Raw genomic sequence first — 20,441 nt, forward strand, 5'->3', positions numbered from 1 at the left:
CCATTGAAGTGAGGTATGGATACGATTTTCTGGAGGCCAGAGAATACACAGTTAATCTCCATTAAATTTTAGTTGAGCTTTCTCTTCCTCATCTTTACACAGGAGACACTAAGCTTTCTCTCTCTCTTTATACAGGTAACACTTCCAAACCTTTTTAGCGTCATTGATTATTTCATGAAGGAGACTCGAGGAAATTTACGACCATTTATATATTCAACTGATGAAAACCTTGGTATGTTCTTCATTTAATCTCTATATTAAGGAAAGCAAAGCCAAAAAAAACAAAACAAAACCAAACCCTGTATATGGTTTGTAATATCTACTAGGTAGGACTGTAGTTCTGCTTTTAAATTTACCCATTTAGAAATTGTTTTGTCACTGACCCTGTGAAAATAAGGGAGTACCACTATATCCTGGTGGATAGAGGATGGGCCCATTCTACAGAAAAACCCTGAGGCATGTGCTATAACTATTAACTTCACTGCATTATTCTACTTGACTTTATCAAATTCAGAGATAAGAAGAAAACCATGATATAGTCATGTAAACCAAAGAAGAAATTTAAAGATAGGGTCTGTCAACAGTGTCAAATGCTTTAGGCACATTAAAATGGGTGAATGGGTGAGGATGAAAGAAAGACCGTGGGAATTGGCCATAGGGCAATAGATGACCTGAGAGAGGTCTTATTCAACCATAAAGGGAGAAGTCAGAGTGCAAGATAACAAGGAGTGGGTGAATGGTAAGAAACTACAGATAAAGACTATAGATAGTAGCCAGAATTAACTACAGAATTTGTTAAACCAAGCATGGGACCCTATAAAAGTGTACAGTTCACCTGACCATGAAACTGGCCCTGTTTGTACTTTTTTTTTTTGGCAGAGAAGGATAGGCTGGTTGTGAGTTTCTCTCCATCCTTTCAAACAATCCTTGATACATGGTCACTTGAGAAGCTGTAAGCAGGAGAGATAAAAATATTCCCAGCTTGTTTGGATTCAGTTATCAAAACAAGTCCCTGTTCCTACAGATTATGAGGAAAAACAACTTTGGCTACCTGTATCCGGGCATATCTGGAAAATCTCCCTAATTAAAAGGGCAGCAAGTTTGCCCTGGCTGGGTGGCTCAGTTGGTTGGAGCGTCAATCCGTACACCAAGAGGTTGAGGTTTTGATACCCATTTGGGGGCGCATATGGGAGGCAACTAATCAATGTTTTTCTCTGATTCTCTCTCTCCCCTCCTTCTCTCTCTCTCAAATCAATAAAAACATATCCTTGAGTGAGGACTATATATATAGAAAAAGGGGGCCAGCAAGTTAAAAATGTTTTAAATTTTAAAATATGGCTATAAATCTTGTGATGCCAAATAATTAAAAAAAAACCTCAGTCTAAAGGAACTTTAGAAAATTATCCAGTACAGTGTTTTACTATTATAGGAATCACCTGCACTCAGTACAGAAACCAACTCTCAGATGTGATCATCCAGCTTGTTTGAAAATTTCTAATTATAGTCACCTCACTGATTTTTGAGGCAGCACAGTTCACTTTTGGTAAGCTCTCATATTAGAGAATTTTTCCTTAATATTGACTATGAGACATTCTTTCAACTTCTACATATTAACTCATTTTCTGGTTTTGAGACAACACAGGGTTTAGCCACATGTCCCTCTCCCCCCAATCTGTCATCTATAAAGTATTGGTTCCTTCAGCACCCTCACTCTCATCTTGCTCTTCTCTGTACATTAATATCTGAGCATTTCTCTTAAAGCATAAGCACAAGGGATGAACACATTGCTATAGATATGGCCAGCATAATACATTACCTGGGCTTTATGCAGGTTAATACTACCTAACAGAAACCTCTGGGAATGAGCTATTAATACTATTAATGCTTTCCCCCCCTTCTTTTCCAGAGACCGAAGGATTTCCTGTAACATCTCTAAAATAAATAGAAAAAATAGGATGGTGGGGAGCGGAATCCAATGTAATTGGCCTCCTTCATAAATTGTGAAGTTACCTAATGCTATGTAACAAACCACCCCCAAAACATGCTGTGCAACAAACCACCCCTAGAACATGGTGGTTAAATCAACAAACCTTTTATTTGCTCAGGATTCTGTGCATCAGCAATTTGGACTGAACCAGGCTTTTCACCTGGTCTCTAAGCCTTGAGCTTAGGCTCTCACATGAGGTCTCAGAGCAATTAAAGGAGAGAAGGGTAGCTACATGTCCTTGGGCTAGAAATCCTTAGTACTGAGAATAAAGTTCAGAAAGTCCTCATGGAAGTTGTTGACAGGGTCTGCACTTTTAAGCAAAAAAAATGTTTAACAAAGCCAATTTTATCATCGGCTAATTGACATAAACAAGACTTAAGTTCCTACAGCACCGCATCAACATTGTAACAAAACGACAATGAACTAAACCACACCGAGGATCTGCCTTGTTGGAGCTTTTAATACAGAAGCTGTGAAGTGAATAAATAATTCCAAGTGTGTTGTTTTATGTACAGGGACTATATTTCTTTCTTTTAAAAATTATTTAATTTACATACAACAATTGTTTTGGTGTATAGTCCTACCAGTTTTGACAACCACCACCACCACAATCAAGACACATAAAGTTCCATCACCTCAAAAATTGGCTTCATGTTGTTCCTTTGTAGTCAGCCCTTTCTCTTTAAAATTTAAACTTTAAAAAACAAAACATATTTACTAGAGGCCCAATGCACAAAAATTTGTGCAAGAGTAGGCCTTCCTTCCCTCGGATGCTGGCATTGGCTTCCCTCCAGCACCCGGGACCCGGGCTGGCTTCCCTTGGGCCCCGGCTTCATCAGGAAGGACGTCCAGAATGATGTCTGGAAGATGTCCGGTCTAATTAGCATATTACCCTTTTATTATTATAGAAGATGATTTCAGAGAAGGAATAGAGAAAGAGAAATATCAATGATGAAACAGAATCATTGATCTCCCCGTGCCAGCGATCCAGCAACTCAGGCATGTGCCCTGACTGGAAATTGAACTGTGACCTCCCGGTTCATAGGTCAGTGCTCAACCACTGCACCACACCAGTTGGGTGTACTCAGCCTTTTTTATTGTCAATCTCTGGCAACTACTGATGTCTTCCATTCCTATAGTTTTGCATTTTCCACAATGTCATATAAATGGAATCACAGTATGGAATCTTTTGACACTGATTTCTTTCACTCATCATAATGTCTAGATCCACACAAGTATAGCATGTATACCTTCCTTTTTTTAAAGCTGAATAGTATTTCACTGTATGGAGATACCAGTTTTTTTAAATCTACCTACCAATTTAAATGTATTAGGGTTTCCAGTTTTGGGCAATTATTAATTAACCGATATAAATATTATTATAAAGATTTTTGTGTGAACATAAGTCTTCATTTCACCTGGATAAATCTCTAAGGATAGTGTGTGTATAACTTTATATAAAACTGCCAAACTCTTCTCACAAATGGTCCTTTTTGCATCTCTGCTATCCATATCTTGAGCGTTCTAGTTGCATTCTCACCAGCACTTATTGTCATTAAAAAAAAAGAGAAAAGATTCTTGTAAGTATATAGTGGTCTCACTGTGGTTTTAATATGTATTTCCCTAATGATTATGTTAAGCATTTTTTCATGTTTTGTCAATCATATCCTGAATTTGGTAAAATATGTTTAAGTCTTTTTTTAAAAATAAATCTTTATTGTTCAGATTATTACAGTTGTTCCTCTTTTTTCCCCCCATAGCTCCCCTCCACCCAGTTCCCACCCCACCCTCTGCCCTTACCCCCCCACTGTCCTCATCCATAGGTGTACAATTTTTGTCCAGTCTCTTCCCACACCCCCCACAGCACTTTCCCCCCCGAGAATTGTCAGTCCACTCCCTTTCTATGCCCCTGATTCTATTATATTTACCAGTTTACTCTGTTCATCAGATTTTTTATTCACTTGATTTTTAGATTCACTTGTTGATAGATATGTATTTGTTGTTCATAATTTTCATCTTTACCTTTTTCTTCTTCCTCTTCTTAAAGAATACCTTTCAGCATTTCATATAATACTGGTTTGGTGGTGATGAACTCCTTTAGCTTTTTCTTATCAGTGAAGCTCTTTATCTGACCTTCAATTCTGAATGATAGCTTTGCTGGATAAAGTAATCTTGGTTGTAGGTTCTTGCTATTCATCACTTTGAATATTTCTTGCCACTCCCTTATGGCCTGCATAGTTTCTGTTGAGAAATCAGCTGACAATCGTATGGGTACTCCCTTGTAGGTAACTGACTTTTTTCTCTTGCTGCTTTTAAGATTTTCTCTTTGTCTTTTGCCCTTGGCATTTTAATTATGATGTGTCTTGGTGTGGTCCTCTTTGGATTCCTTTTGTTTGGGGTTCTCTGCGCTTCCTGGACTTGTAAGTCTATTTCTTTCACCAGGTAGGGGAAGTTTTCTGTCATTATTTCTTCAAATAGGTTTTCAATATCTTGCTCTCTCTCTTCTTCTGGAACCCCTATAATTCGGATGTTGGGACGCTTGAAGTTGTCCCAGAGGCTCCTTACACTATCTTTATATTTTTGGGTTCCTCTTTCTTTTTGCTTTTCTGGTTGGGTGTTTTTTGCTTTTTCGTATTTCAAATCTTTGACTTGATTCTTGGGATCCTCTTGTCTGCTGTTGGATCTCTGTATAATATTCTTTATTTCAGTCAGTGTATGCTTAATTTCTAGTTGGTCCTTTTTCATATCCTCAAGGATCTCACTAAATTTGTCAGCGGTTTCTAGAAAATTCTTGAAAAACCTTATAACCGTGGTTTTGAACTCTATATCCAGTAGTTTGCTTTCCTCCATTTCTGTCATTTGTGATCTGTTTCTTTGTCTCTGCATTTTTTATGCTTCCCTGTGTTGATAGAGTGGCTTTCTGTGCTAGGTGTCCTATAGGGCCCAGTGGCTCAGCCTCCCCAATTACCTGGGGGTGGACACTCTTGGTGCACCCCTTTGTGGGCTGTGTGCACAGTCTTGTTGTAGTTAAGTCTTGATTGTTGTAGGTATCCCTGGGAGGAATTGACCTCCAGGCCAATTGTCTTTGAGAATCAGCTGTGTCTACACTGGGAGAACTGTGCTGAAGACACCCTTCTGGGGCAAGACTTGCTTCAGTGGGGCTTTGGTGCTCACTGAGTCTGCCCCCTGAGTGTGTCCCTTATGGATCTGAGGAGTTATAATCTGGATGGTCTCAATCTGACCACTGGGTACACAGGGTCTTGGATCTCTAAGGAGGTGTTAATTTAGCCTCTGCCTGAGGCTACCCAGCAGGAGCTACGGAGAGATCTGGAGGTTCCTCTTCCTTGTTTGGGTTTTGGAGGTGCCCAGATGAGGCCCAGCTGTGAAGAAATGCAAGCTGCTGTGGGGCCTTGGGCCTTCTTTTGGATGTTCTGGGTCTTTCTGACCCAGCTGCAGTTTGTTAGGTAATTTTAGATCTCAAAGGGCCAGCCCATTCACATGCAAAAGCCTCTGGGCACAGCTTGGGTGGGGTGGGGTCTCAGGGAATCAACAGGGCGGAGCAAACAGCTATGGCTGATCCTCAGTCCTGCCCTAAGAGGTCCCAGGTCTCAGTGTCCTGGTAATCGCTGCAAGCACCTCTGAGAGAAAGCCGCCCTCGAGTTCCGCCCGCTGCCAGACAGTCCAGTTTCTCCCCATTTGAGTCTGGGTCCCCAGAGACTCTCCCGGAACTGGAGTCAGGGCCGTGGGGTGCTGGTGCCTCCCTCCCGATTGCAAAAGACACTGGCGTCCTCCGTTGCCAGCCCCTTTCAGTGTGTGCTCGAGCCTCCGTACCTCTGCACTTTACTTCTGCACCTCCTCTGAGTCTCAGCGTGCTTTTTTCTTTCCTTCTAGTTGTAGAATTTCCACTCAGCCAGCCTTCCTGTGGTTCTGGATGATGTCTGTTTTGTCTTTTAGTTGTATTTTTTAAAAAAATATATTTTATTGATTTTTTTACAGAGAGGAAGGGAGAGGGATAGAGAGTTAGAAACATGGATGAGAGAGAAGCATCGATCAGCTGCCTCCTGCACACCCCCTACTGGGGATGTGCCCGCAACCAAGGTACATGCACTTGGCTGGAATCGAACCTGGGACCCTTCAGTCCCCAGGCCGACACTCTATCCCAGCCGTGGGCAAACTACGGCCCGCGGGCCGGATCCGGCCTGTTTGAAATGAATAAAACTAAAAAAAAAAAAGACCATACCCTTTTATGTAATGATGTTTACTTTGAATTTATATTAGTTCACACACACACTCCATCCATGCTTTTGTTCTGGCCCTCCGGTCCAGTTTAAGAACCCATTGTGGCCCTCGAGTCAAAAAGTTTGCCCACCCCTGCTCTATCCAGTGAGCCAAACCAGCCAGGGCTAGTTGTATTTTTCAAGTGGTTGTGCGAGGCAGCAATTTCCGGTGTTTACCTATGCCGCCATCTTGGTTTCTCTGTTTAAGTCTTTTGTCCATATTTTTATTGGGTTGTTTGATTGTGGCTGAGTTTTGATACTTCTATGCATGTTCTAAAAACAGGTCCTTTGTCAAATATATAATTTGTGAATATTGTGTTTGTTTGTTTTTTATTATTTTAATAAGTAAAAAAGAACAGAAGTTTTCAGTTTTGATGAAGTATAAATTTTCAACTTTTCCTTACTTTTAGTGTTGTATTTGAGAACTCTCTGACTAACCAAAACCACAACGATTTTTTTGCTGTTTTTTTCCCCCCTGAGAAGTGTTATAGTCTTATGTGTTACATTTAGGTCTATGATTCACTTGCAATTAATTTTTGCTTAAGGTATGAGGGATGCATCAAGGTTAATTTTATTGGCATTTAGGCCTGTAATTGTTCAGCAACATTTGTTTTAAAAAATCACCCATTATTTATTAAATCACCTTTGCATCTTTGTAAAGAATCAACTGATCATATTTTTATGAATCGCTTTCCATTTATCTATGTTCCTACCCTTTTGCCAATATCATGCTACCTTGATTACTATATTTTTACAGTAATTCTTGGTATCAGGAGGTACAAGTCCAACTTTGTTCTTTTCAAAATTGTTTGGTCTAGTCTAGTTTCTTTGCTTTTCAGAATAAGTTTTAGAATGAACTTGTTAAGGCGCTCATGCTGCCACAGCTACAGTGCAGCGCCTGGACTAGGGGCCATCTTCAGAGCAGGAGTGGAAAAAATAGGAAATGGAAAGGGATGACAAAATGGGCTGTTCATGTAAAATTCCAATACTTTTAGAAATAGAACTGATTCAGTCTGTTTTGGGATCAGGCCAAATTACTCAACTTCCTTGCATTTCAGATTTTGAAATGACATAAATTGATGGAATTAGAGGAACACATGGAGAGAGACTCAAATAATTAGACTATCTTCTGTAGAATGACATACTTTTCTTTCAAAAGCAGAAAGGTAATAGAAGGGTGAACTGGAACAGTAAATGCGAGTGGAAATAGTACTTTCTAAGAAAAATTAAAAAGGCCAAAACCTATCTTGACAAACAGTGCTGAAGTTTTAAGAAAACTGGGGAGCCCTAAATTGTTTCAGGAGTTTGGGCTCATAGCTGAGTGGGGTACAGTAGGAATGCTAGAGCCCTTGGCTTTAAGTTGCCTTGAACTGGGAAATGGAAGTTGTAAAGCCCTAAGGGTTAAAATCAGGAGGCTTGGAGAAAGTTAAGGTGTTTACAAAGAAATACTATTAAAAATAAATGAGATTTTGTTTCGTGTCAACACATGTCAGCATTCAGCGTTCTCTTGACATAAAAGGCAAGAGCAATGATAGAATCAGAATAAAGATATTGCCTCAATGTATTTTTCCCAACTTCAGAAATTAAAAACCACTTAAAAATATGATAGGATAGGTAACTGATATTAAGCTAACCAGCAAGGAAAAAATGCTCCCTAGAGAAAAATTTATTAGGAACTAAGCTATAAGTCAAGGATAAAATAAGAATTAAAAAAGCATCTAACTATTCAGTATTTAATTAACTAACTTTTATTAAACACACCACACCAATGTTTCAAGTACAAGCAGGAAAATTAATTCATGCTGCAAATCAAGAACTACCCTTTTCCTCGATATTGGATCTTTATTTAATCAAGATTTTCCACCCACAATTTCTAGGCCAAGAACCCATGATAGAAGGGCAAAGAGAGAAGCTGAAGAAACATCTACATATTGCATGAAATAAAATGGGGAAACCATTTTTATGAATCTTGATAAATGTAAAAGACAAATAACTGGGACTTTCCCAGAACTAACCAAAAAGACAAATCTAGATTCAAAGAGCTGAAAAAAACACACACACACAAACAAACCCCGAACAGGATTTATAAAAGAAATCTATATCCAGACACATAATAATTAAATTGCATAAAAGAAATACAGATGAAGAGATTTCTCTGAAGATCTAATATTTAGCCTGACAGCTGACTAAACAGCAACAGGGGGAGTCATAAGAGAGTAGAAAAATATCTCCAATGTGCTGAAAGATAATAAACATCAAATCAGAATTTTACATTTAGCAAAAATATATTTGCAGAATGATGGCAAAATAAAGATTTTTCATACAAAAGAATCATAAGCAAGTATGCCAGAGCAGTCTTTCACAAATTAAAACTCTGAAGGAAATATTCCCAATAGAAATGTATCCCAGATGACAAGCCTGAGTTACAAAACAGAATAAAGAGCAAAGAAAGTGATATTGTGTAGGTAAATATAAACATTGATTCTATAAGCAAAATAATAAAGTCTTGTAGAATTAAAAGATAACAGAATTAAAATGCATAACAGAAATAGAATATATGACTATAGTATGCAAGTAGAAATTAGAGCATTATTCTAGTTATTACATCAGCATAATAAATAATCCCAAAACTTAGTTGCATAAACAATCCGTGTTCATGGATTTTTGTGGGTCAGGTAATTGGAAGGGCACAGCAAATGTGAAAGTTTTGCTTACAGTCTACGGCCATACCACCCTGAATGTGCCCAATCTCGTCTGAAAGTTTTGCTTATTCATACTCCTGACACCTGATGATGGTAGTAGTTTGGGGCTGTTCTCTCCTAGTTTAGGCTACCTCACAGCATGATGTCTGGATTTCAAGGTTGAATTTTTAAAGAGGGAGTCAGCAAGCAAGAAAGGAAGAGCCAAGAGAAAGCCTCTATGACCTAACCTTGGAAATCATACAGTGTTACATATGCTGCATTCTGTTACACTGAGTGGCCAGATTATTATGACTGGCAGATTATTATGACCACCCCATCAGTACTTCATTGAGCCACCTTTTGCCTTCAATATTGTGGTGATTCTTCTTGGCATTGACTCCGCGAGATGTTGAAAGGTGATGCGAGGAATCTGACACCATGCCTGATGAATAGCACTGTCCAGTTCTGTGAGATTTGATGATTGTGGAACCAGCTGCCTGATGGTTCTTTTAACTTTGTCGCACAAATGCTCAATTGGATTGAGATCTGGTGATTATGGGGGCCACCTAAGCAAGGTAAAGTCTCCCTCATGTTCTTGAAAGCACTCCTGCACAATACAAGCACTGTGGCATGGCGCACTGTCTTGTTGGAAGAAGCCATCTCCATTGGGATACGCCATCAACATGATAGGATGAAGCTGATCAGCAATGATACTTAGGTATGTTGTGCTATTCAGATGTTTATAATGATCTGGCCCTCTAGCAACTTCAGCGGGAAATTATAGCTAATTTGCCTACAAATGTCAGGTGGTCATAATAATCTGGCCACTCAGTGTATATTAGCTGAGGCAGTAAAAAAATTTTGTTTGGGTTCAAAGGAAGTTGAAATAGACTCTATCTCTTGATGGGGGTTGGGAGTGTGTGACAAGCCTCTAGATGAGCATGTGAGATTGGAAATATTGCTGTGGCCATTTTCAGAAACTATAATAATCTGCAAAAAGGTAAAGATAATGACTCACTTTAGTCTTAATCTGTATATGCATGTTGTAAAATAAGGTAATTATCAAAAGACAAAAGCTGCTAAACTAGTAAAGAAAAAAAGGTGTACAGCTTAGGAAAAGGGAAACTATATCATTTATATTAAGAAAGAATTTAACCTAAGGAATTGGTTAAATAGGTCTTGGTAGGACTGAAAATGTCAGCAAGGCACACAACACTCAAGGGCAGAGAGTGAGATTGTTAGAACTGGAAGCCGAGATGAGATACCCTGCAGAGTGCCAGAGAAGAGTTAGTGCCTAGAAGCCAACCACAACCACTGGCAGAAAAGCATGCTGACATCAGGAAGCAAATGGAAAGGGTAAAAGTAAGTCTCTTCTCCATTTGTCCAGCATTCTAGTCTCCTTCTAGTGCTATTTATGGAACCTAAAGGAAGCCTAATGGCAAAGGAGAAATGTACTTTCCAAAACTTCAGAATACCAAAGGGTGTCTAGAGTTGAGAGAATTGGCAATAAATGGAGTAAAGAAACCAAGTAAATACAAATTTTAAAAGGTAAGAAATTAGAGAAAAACAATCACAGAACAGAAAATCCCCATAAAATAAAATGGCAGAAATAAATCTATCAGTAATTACATGGAATATAAATGGCCTAAGTGTTCCAGTTAGAAGATAAAAATTATCAAATTGGATTTAAAAAGCCCCAAAATTCAAACTCTAGGCTGATAGGAAGAAACACTATCCTAAAAAAATCAAGAGTCAAAGAGGAACTCCTAATGAAAAATAGAAAATATTTTAAATATTAACAATAAATAAATAAATACACATACACACACAGGGTGGGGCAAAAGTAGGTTTACAATTATTCGTATGGAAAATAATACAATAATTAATAAATAATAATACAAGAATAAACTATTTTTGCATACTTACAACCTAAACCTACTTTTGTCACACCCTGCATACATATCAAAATTTGTGGAATGTGGCTACAACAGCGATTAGAGTATGATATAATGTAAGTATAAAATATTATAGTAATATAGAGATATTTATAACTTTTAAATGCATATGTTTGAAGATAGGCTGAAAATGAATGAAGTGCATTCATCTCAAGAAGTTAGAAAAAAAGAATAGTAAAAAAACCCTAAAGAAAATAGGAAAAAACTAAGCAATATTGATAAAAGCAGAAAATAATGGAAAAGTAACATACAACAGAGAAGATTAACAAAAACAAAATTTGAATCTTAAAAAAAGACTAAATACTGTCCCTCTTTCAAGATTATATAGGTGGTCCAAAAGAATTTACAAATAATTATAAGAATCATTAGAGTTTAGTAAGTTTCCAGATACAGAAGCAATACAAAGAAATCAATTATATTTTACACTAATCAACAGTTAAGAAATAAAGTGGCTAGGTAAATTTAGTTTAACATTCTTATTTGAGAATATTTAGAGAAGTTGGACAAAATATATTTTAAAAATGTTGGGAAGGCATCAGAATTGTCAGTGAATAATTATCAGGCTAATATCTGGGAAAAATAGAACTTCATTAAGGTGAACCCTTTGTATGGGATCACTTGTTCCCTGAGAGCTTTGGAAAATTTGTAAGTAAGAGTCCACTGAGAAGCTGAGAACAGCTAAGGGGCTAGGGATTCAAAGGTTGAATCTAGTGCCAGCCAAGAGGTGGGGGCCCTATTAACCCCAGCCCACACTTTGCAACCCTTCTGGATTGTAGGAGTAAGGGTTAACAGGAAGAAAGAGCACTACTACAGTCTACAGTTCAGCTCTGAGTGACATGAATAACTCAGAAAAATCTCAGTTTCTAAAACTGGGTAAAAATAATCCCAAACTACTAGTGCCCAAGTATCTGGTAGAGCGTATGAAAAAATTCTGTGGAGGATGAAAATGATCATGCTGGGCATCAAATTGTTTCTACAATTTTTCAAATACAGTGTTGGCATACATTAAAAAATAGAAAGACACACAAAAATATAAGAAATGAGGATTGGCAGAAACAAAAGAAAAATAAAAACAAGACCAAGAGAATTTCAGATTTGGGAATTATTAAACACAGACTATAAAATAATGGTTTTCATGTTCAGGTAGATAAAAGACTGAAAATTACAGCAAGACAATTGGAAACTGTAAGAGTGACAGATTTCCATATTTGCAAATAGAAATTTGAGAAGTGAAAATACAAAGGGCTAAGAATAACCAAGACAGTCTTACAGAACAACAAGGACTAGTTCTGCCAAATATAAAAAACAATATATTTGTTATAGTGATGAAGACAATAGACAGTACAAGTATAGAAAAGGAGCCAAAAAATTCAGAAAAAGATGTATATATACCTATAGATATATATATGTATGTATAGCTATATATATAGAGCAGGGCAAAAGTAGGTTTACAGTTGTTTGTATGAAAAAATAATACAATTAATAAATAATAATACAAAAATAAACTGTGTTTCGTGTATGCATAGCTGAGAAACAGGACATCTCTACTGCTCAGGAAAAACTGTTATTATCTAATAAGATTTAAGATATAAATACCCTATGACAAAGCAATCCTATTCCTGTTACACCTGCACTAGGAGATACATATAATAATGTTCATTGGGAACTGTGATTGCCCCAAACTAAAAACATCAGAATTGTCTGCAGTCAATAGAATGAATAAATTGTGGTATGTTATTGCAAAGTTAAATTATACAACAATGATGATGAATGAAGTATAGCTACAGGCAACAACATGAATGAATCCCTTGTTCAATGAAAGAAGCAGCCACAGAAGAATACAGTATGGTTCCATTTACATAAAAGTTCAAAACCATCAAAAAGTATAAATGGCATTGTTTAAGTGCGGACATAGGTGGTAACACTAACAAGAATTAAAAATGACATAGTTATCACAGGAACTAGGGTAGTATTATTGCCAGAAGCTATGTGGGGAGAAGCTGGTTGATTAGGAAGGGACTACAAGGGGAGTTTCTGGGCTGCTGTCAGTGTTCTAATGATTTGAGAGCTGGTTATACAAATAGCTACCTTAAAATGATTCCTTAAACTGTGTATTTATATTTTATGTACTCTTTTGAATATATTTTTTGAATATTTGTTTCTCAATTAAAAAACAAAGATAGGCCCTAACCGGTTTGGCTCAGTGGATAGAGCGCCGGCTTCGGACTGAAGGGTGCCAGGTTCGATTCCGGTCAAGGGCATGTACCTTGGTTGCGGGCACATTCCCAGCAGGGGGTGTGCAGGGGACAGCTGATCGATGTTTCACTCTCATCGATGTTTCTAACTCTCTATCCCTCTCCCTTCCTCTCTGTAAATATCAATAAAGATATCTATATATCTATCTATATATATATATATCTATATATATATATATATATAGATATATATAGGTATATATAGATATAGATATATATAAACAAACAAAAAAGATAGGACATAGCAATACAAAAATAAACACAAATTACCTTTTCATTACCTACTATAATCTCCAAGATCTCAATGTCCTATTGAATTTGTTAAAAGTAAAATAGCCAAACTCATACCTAGTGGTTCTATATTGAGTAATTACATACTTACTAGAGACCCGGTACACAAAATTCGTGCACTGGGGGAGGGAGGGGGTGTCCCTCAGCCTGGCCTGTGCCCTCTCGCAGTCCACTGCTGTGCTGTGCTCACCAGCCGTGAGCCCACTTCTGGCTGGGCGGCGCTTCCCCTGTGGGAGCACACTGATTACAGGGGGCAGCTCCTGCATTGAGCATTTGCACCCTGATGATCAGAGCGCATCATAGCGACCAGTTGTTGTGTTGTAAAGGTCACTTAAGCTTTTATTATATAGATGATTACAATAAATTTTTGATAATATTCATTATGAATTATTAGGTCAAGAGGTTTTTTCTCAAAATCTCAAGAGAACAATTTTCTTTCTGTCTTCATTTTACTAATTATAAAATAGTAAACTCAATGATACGCATCTAATTCCAAGTTCTATCTTTGGGACAATTTAGAGGAACTTATAGATGAGTTAACATAACTACTTTGAACTCCAAAACAGGCATTAGAAATCTGCAGCTAACAGTTTGGGATTTAGCAGGTCTTCTGGGTTTTACATGGTCACCACCATTTACCCCCAATTGTTTTAATAGACTTTCCAGGAGCCAAAAAAACTTTGAAGTAATGTCCCTCCACATCCAGTGACTTTGTATCTCCATGACTGCAAAACTTGAAAATTAGGAAACACCAAAGCAACATTATGCACAAAATAAATAGTAAAATTGAAATCTCTGGATTTACAAAGATATTGTCAAATTTCTTAATTTATTTTTAGCAAGTAAAAAATTACTCAGTGGCACCATACAAAATTAAATAATTAATTTTTTGCACCTGGTATTGCAATCACCAGTACTAATATCATAGTACAGAAATAAACTACAGAATGAAAAAAATTGTCATTAACTTCATCTTGGCTTTCCAGCTTAGAACTAAACAGAAGAAATTAATGGCAATAACCATTACCTACAGAAAACAACAACAACAACAACAAAAGGGTTTCAGGTTTAATCCCTGTTGATTTTGTTTGTATCTGCTAACACACTGGTCTCTATAAATAAGAATTGAGAACACATTCTAAACTTACTTTGGAAGAGATTTGGAGATTTACATCAAATGATAAGCAAGCTATTAGATCATAGTTGACTTACTGAATGGCTACCTGGAAAATATCAGTTACTATCATGGAGCACAAAACAATATAAAAGTGGGAAAAAGGCTTCTTACAGAAAAGTCCTTTTATTATTCCTACCCTCTAAAGTTCTAAGCCATAGAACTCTGATGTTTCTGGGTTCAATTTTAAGTAACATTAATTTTAAGCATTATATTTCTAATATGCACAATTGGATAGAGTAGGATATGAGGAACCAAAAATTAATTGCTTATTTCAAAGGTAGCCATTTCCTTTAAATTCATCCTGTCCACTTCTCTCCACTTCCCAATGCACAGATTATCTATCTGTTAACCATACAATTTCACCTTCTACTCCTAAAGAAATTTATTTTCTCAACTGGATAATACTTTTACAAAAGAATAAAATAACAAAGCTGGTTGATAGTCATTTAAAGTATCTGTAAATAAAATAAAAGTTGAGGATATAAAAATATACCTAATTGGAGTAATACTGATGTGAATTTAGTTTTATCAAAGTACCTACTAATGGTCTGAACAGGGGAGCAGAAGAAAAGCAGCTGGAGGAAAATGACTTCTGTGGTTTAAACTTGCTTTAAAATACACGGTAGTTTTAGAAAAAGAAACACTTGCTGTTTTCATTGAATTTACAGTGTTGAGTATACTTTATGTCATTGTAATGATAGCACTTATATGAACATATGCAACAGCTCATATCAGAAAACAGAAAGTTTCTGTCATCAAAGACCTAAAAAAATAAATTTTTATTTTCATCAACTCCCTTTCTGGGAATGCAGAATAAAATAATACGTTTCTTTTTAACATAAAATATTAAATTATTTTTTTCCTGTTTATTAAGCTGCTGGAAAAAAAAATCCAAGACTCAACTAGTGATAATTTTTTAATTTCTAGTTTTCAACTACTTTTAAAAAACACTCCCTTCACAAAACCTTTTAATCTTACATACTATGACAATTAGGTCTAGAGTTCCAAATAAATAAAACGGCCACATGAGAAGGCATAGTGAAGAATCAAATGATTAGCTACATCTATTCACATTCACGGATTCTCTAAGAGGGTTGTCAGAGTCCATGTAATACAGTTAACATTTAGTCATCTGACCTACTGCTCATGGCTTACAACACTGATGCTATCAACAAAGATCCTGATTTTTGGGAGACGGTGATATAACAAACTCTGGTTAAACTAGCAGAGGTAATAGGACAGTAAACTGCAACTATAAAACTTAAAATGTCTACTCTTCATTCACCATCTCTCTACTTCCCACTGGTGTTAAATTCAAAGTCTAATCATGAGAGGTACAGGGTGCCTGACACTATTTGTATAGAAAAACAGGCCTCAAAAAACTAAACAAATAAGAAATTCATAAAATAGGATTAAACTTTGTGGATAGTTGCATTTGTTACTTTAATTTTTTTTAAATCTTTTATCTCTTCTTGTCATGGATACATATTTTTTCCTTCTATTCATCCAGAGAGGTTAATACACAAATTTGTTGTAAGCATTATAAAATGGCATTCCAATTCAAAGTTGCTTGTGATCATGTCCACATAACAAGTGTATACTATGCTCCAAAATGTTTTGCAATTCTTCAGTGTAGTTTCCTGATGTTATGTCCCTTAAATTAAGGTTTCCTCAAAGAGAAATCCATTAGTAATATGAGCTCATTTTGCAGCTCTGAATTAAGTCACTCTTTCTAAAATCAAAGAAGTGCTGCAGCAAGTTTAAGACAACTTCTGTTAATCAGTGTCATGACTAAAGTAGTATCTTACTGGAGGTCCAGGCAAGTCTTCATCTCCATCAGTATCTGGGGCAAATGACACAGTAAGATCCACATATTTCTTTTCAGTAGTAGGTTTCACAAGTTTATGCATTCTAAGAAAAATAACCAAAGACAAATAATTTGGTAAATTCCTAAAATGAATGATTTGCTGACTAACATTGCCCAGAGAATCAAACTTGTATCTAGACTTTAATTTCATTTTAACCCCAATAATACATCTGTTTTCATCTATTCTATTTTTTTTTAACTAAAAGCTCTAAACTTAAGACACTCATTTACCTAACAGTGAATCACTATGGACCACTGCTAGTAGTGGTAAAGAATATAAACCATTTATTCAAAAACAAAAAGTGAAACAAATTCTCCAACACACAAAAAACATAAAAAACCCAAAATGCTTTTTGAAAGCAATGATTTAAGAAAACAAATTCTCCTATAACTCCTATATGGTTTATTCTTCTCATTCCTGTCTCTGTAAAGAGTAAAAAGCAAGCAATATTTAAATCTTTGAATGCAAGCTAGAAACATCACAGTAAAACACATTAAGTTTCACCTTTCCCTTATATCCTATGTTTATCCTACGTACCAAAAAAACACTTAAACAAATTGGTAGTTACAAAATAGTCACAGGAATGTAAATTACAGCATAAAGGATATAGTCAATAATATTGTAACAACTACCAATGGGATCAGAGGGGTACTTAAAACATGGGGGATGGGGGACCATGTTGTAAAATATGATTGTCTAACCCAATGGTCGGCAAACTCATTAGTCAACAGAGCCAAATATCAACAGTACAACGATTGAAATTTCTTTTGAGAGCCAAATTTTTTAAACTTAAACTATATAGGTAGGTACATTGTTATTAACTTAATTAGGGTACTCCTAAGCTGGCCTTTGCTAACGTCCTCAATCTGATTGAGATACGTTCGCTGAGGTCGACCCCTTCCAACTCTCCCATCCACACTCGTCTTGTATACTTGTTTCATCTATCTCCTTTTGTTCATCCTCTCTGTATGTCCAAACCATCTCAAGATACCTTTCTCAATCCTCGACACTACAACTTCTTTCACTCCACAACGTTCCCTAAAATTAACTTAATAAACTTTACTTATAGTTCTAAGTCTTAGTTAAACTATAGGTACGTTGAATAAAACTTGATATCATACTTAATAACGATATTATTTACTGATAAAATTAAATTCCTTACAATTTACCTTACAATATCCATAAAATTAAATCATGACAATGACTGACAAACACTAATGTGAACAATGGCCTTGCATCTCCTTGGAAAGTTTGGGTAAGTCAGCTTTGTATGTTGTTTTTAATTTTAGGCACGATTCCAGGTTCTCATCAATACGACGACTTCTCAATTTAATCTTGATAAGGTTCATGCTTGAAAATGATTGTTCGCATAAATATGTAGACCCGAATAAGGAAAGAACAGCAAACACTAGTTTTTTCAGTTGATTATATGAGTCAGGAATACTATTCCAGGTGTTAAAAATCAACATATCTTCCTTCTCCAGGTCTTTCAAAGCAGACCACTTGTGCTGTGAACTAAGTTCACATTTGTTTTTCTCCAATATTTCTATATCAGCACAAAGACGTTCAAATTTCAAGCTCCACAGATCTTTGTTTTTTAAATCCAGCAATTGCATTTCAAAGTTGCCAATGTCAATATTAAAGGGGAGAAAAATTTAATTCTGTTACAGTAGCATTGAGAGATTTTTAACAAAGGCTAATGTCACTTTGCTGTTTCTGAATTCCTGAAACCTGTTGAGAAAAGCTTCCCTCATATTTAAAATACTGCACGTGGTATTTTGTGGAAGAGCCACACTCTAGGGGCCAAAGAGGCGCGGTTTGCCGACCACTGGTCTAACCACTGTGCATACACCTGAAACTAATACAAGAATAAATAATACTGAATGTAAACTGTAATTGATTAAAAAAAACTCTAACCCCCCACTTAGTTTTTTCTATTGTCACTGCTGTCTTAAATCAAACCATCATCTATATACCCTATTACTGCATTAGCTTCTAGACAGCTGTCTTCAGTTTCTCTTCTACCTCCAATCTACTCTGCTGCCAACATTCTCTTAAAAAGTAAATCTTATTTTATTCTCTTGCCTAATAATGTTATCTATCATACCTAGCTCATGCCAGGCTCTGAACTACAACATTTTTAATCCTCAATAGTAGCTCCTTCCATTTTACAAAGATAAGTTTGTCCCATATATAACTTTCATTCTTTCCACCACTTACTCTTATCCATCTCACCGTTAAGTCATTCAAAAATACTTGATTTTCCAAATAGATCATGTATGCTTTTTATTATTAGCTGCATGCCTTTGCACAAACTATTGCTTTTGCCTGATATAATCCATTTTCAAAAGTAGTGCAAATAAAATTTACCCTAAGCAGGTTTGATTTAGTACTACCCATAGTATTCTGTAAAAACCTTTATTATAATAACTATTCAATTACATTTTTAAAAAAAATATATTTTATTGACTTTTCTATAGAGAGGAAGGGAGAGGGATAGAGAGTTAGAAACATCGATGAGAGAGAAACATCGATCAGCTGCCTCCTGCACACACCCTACTGGGGATGTGCCCGCAACCAAGGTACATGCCCTTGACCGGAATCCAACCTGGGACCCTTGAGTCTGCAGGCCGACACTCTATCAACTGAGCCAAACCGGTCAGGGCTCAATTACATTTTAATGGTTAACATGTGATTTTTCCTTAAACTGTGAACTCCTTGAGAGCAAGGTCTATTTCAGTGGTCAGCAAACTGCGGCTTGCGAGCCACATGAGGCTCTTTGGCCCCTTGAGTATGGCTCTTTCTAAGCCTTAGGAGTACCCTAATTAAGTTAATAACAATGTACCTACCTATATAGTTTAAGTTTAAAAAATTTGGCTCTCAAAAGAAATTTCAATTGTTGTACTGTTGATATTTGGCTCTGTTGACTAATGAGTTTGCCGACCACTGGTCTATTTGGTAAAGATGTATGATGACAGAACATTAACAGGAGTAATTATTTATGGAATGTTTTTTACTTGCTATTACAATACTAGCCCTTACTATTACTTTAGTATTCAATAGCACAAACATTCCTGTTTGTGGATAGGAAACTAAGTTCAAAAAAGTTCAATAAGCTACTACTCCATGTGACAAAACAATGAAATAGCTGAGGAAGGATGTGAACCCAGGTATTTCTGAAGTCAAGCTTATCAAGCCACTTCACAGATACTCAGTAAGTTATCTGCTAAGTAAACAATGTAATCAAATGAGAAATATCATTCACAAAACATCATGCTGGAGCTTACACATATTAGCCAATTCTATAAAGTATTTTTATGAATATTCACAGCAAATTTTAAATTTCACTAGTTAATACACTTCAGGACCACACATTCCAATCTCATCTAGTTAGTATATGACATATTTCTAAATACTACTCTTTATCCAAAAGATACTTAAGGATCTGAATTAAAAAAACACAACCAATATGAGCCAAATTAATGCCTTAGCTCAGTGGTCGGCAAACTCATTAGTCAACAGAGCCAAATATCAACAGTACAACGACTGAAATTTCTTTTGAGAGCCAAATTTTTTAAACTTAAACTATATAGGTAGGTACATTGTAATTAACTTAATCAGGGTATTCCTAAGGCTTAGGAAGAGCCACACTCAAGGGGCCAAAGAGCCGCATGTGGCTCGGGAGCCGCAGTTTGCCGACCACTGCCTTAGCTAATATAATAGGAATTCTGTTTGTGAAGTATAGATAATTAAGACTGGATTATAATAATAAAAAACAGTGAATAACCTCATTAACTGATAATCATAGTTAAAGTTGACATATCTGTTATAGCACCATCATGTGGAGATTCATTTATTCATATGGCAAATATTTATTAATGTCTATTTTGTGCCAGGCATGGGTCTAGGGTTCTTTTTTTTTTCTTCAGATTTTAACAGGGCTTCTTTTT

The 20,441-nt window shown here is 36.3% G+C and overlaps 2 protein-coding genes across 3 annotated transcripts in view; one reads left to right on the plus strand and one right to left on the minus strand.

The window, feature by feature from the left end:
* The window catches only part of STAP1 (signal transducing adaptor family member 1), a 42,292-nt gene extending 34,089 nt beyond the window's left edge, over nucleotides 1-8,203 (plus strand). Inside the window, exons 8-9 of the mRNA XM_006095640.3 lie at nucleotides 136-232; nucleotides 8,142-8,203. Coding sequence (XP_006095702.1) covers nucleotides 136-232; nucleotides 8,142-8,203 — 159 coding nt within the window. The remainder of the gene's footprint in view (nucleotides 1-135; nucleotides 233-8,141) is intronic.
* A 6,527-nt stretch (nucleotides 8,204-14,730) lies between these two features.
* UBA6 (ubiquitin like modifier activating enzyme 6) overlaps nucleotides 14,731-20,441 on the minus strand; it is a 65,234-nt gene continuing 59,523 nt past the window's right edge. The window contains exon 33 of one of the 2 annotated variants that reach the window (XM_006095641.3): nucleotides 14,731-16,534. In XM_006095641.3, the coding sequence (XP_006095703.1) occupies nucleotides 16,399-16,534 (136 nt within the window). In that variant the 3' untranslated portion in view covers nucleotides 14,731-16,398. The remainder of the gene's footprint in view (nucleotides 16,535-20,441) is intronic. The other variant, XM_023759629.1, reaches the window with a different exon arrangement.

Source organism: Myotis lucifugus, unplaced genomic scaffold, assembly GCF_000147115.1.
Source record: "Myotis lucifugus unplaced genomic scaffold, Myoluc2.0 scaffold_159, whole genome shotgun sequence".
In the NCBI taxonomy this organism is placed as follows: domain Eukaryota; kingdom Metazoa; phylum Chordata; class Mammalia; order Chiroptera; family Vespertilionidae; genus Myotis; species Myotis lucifugus.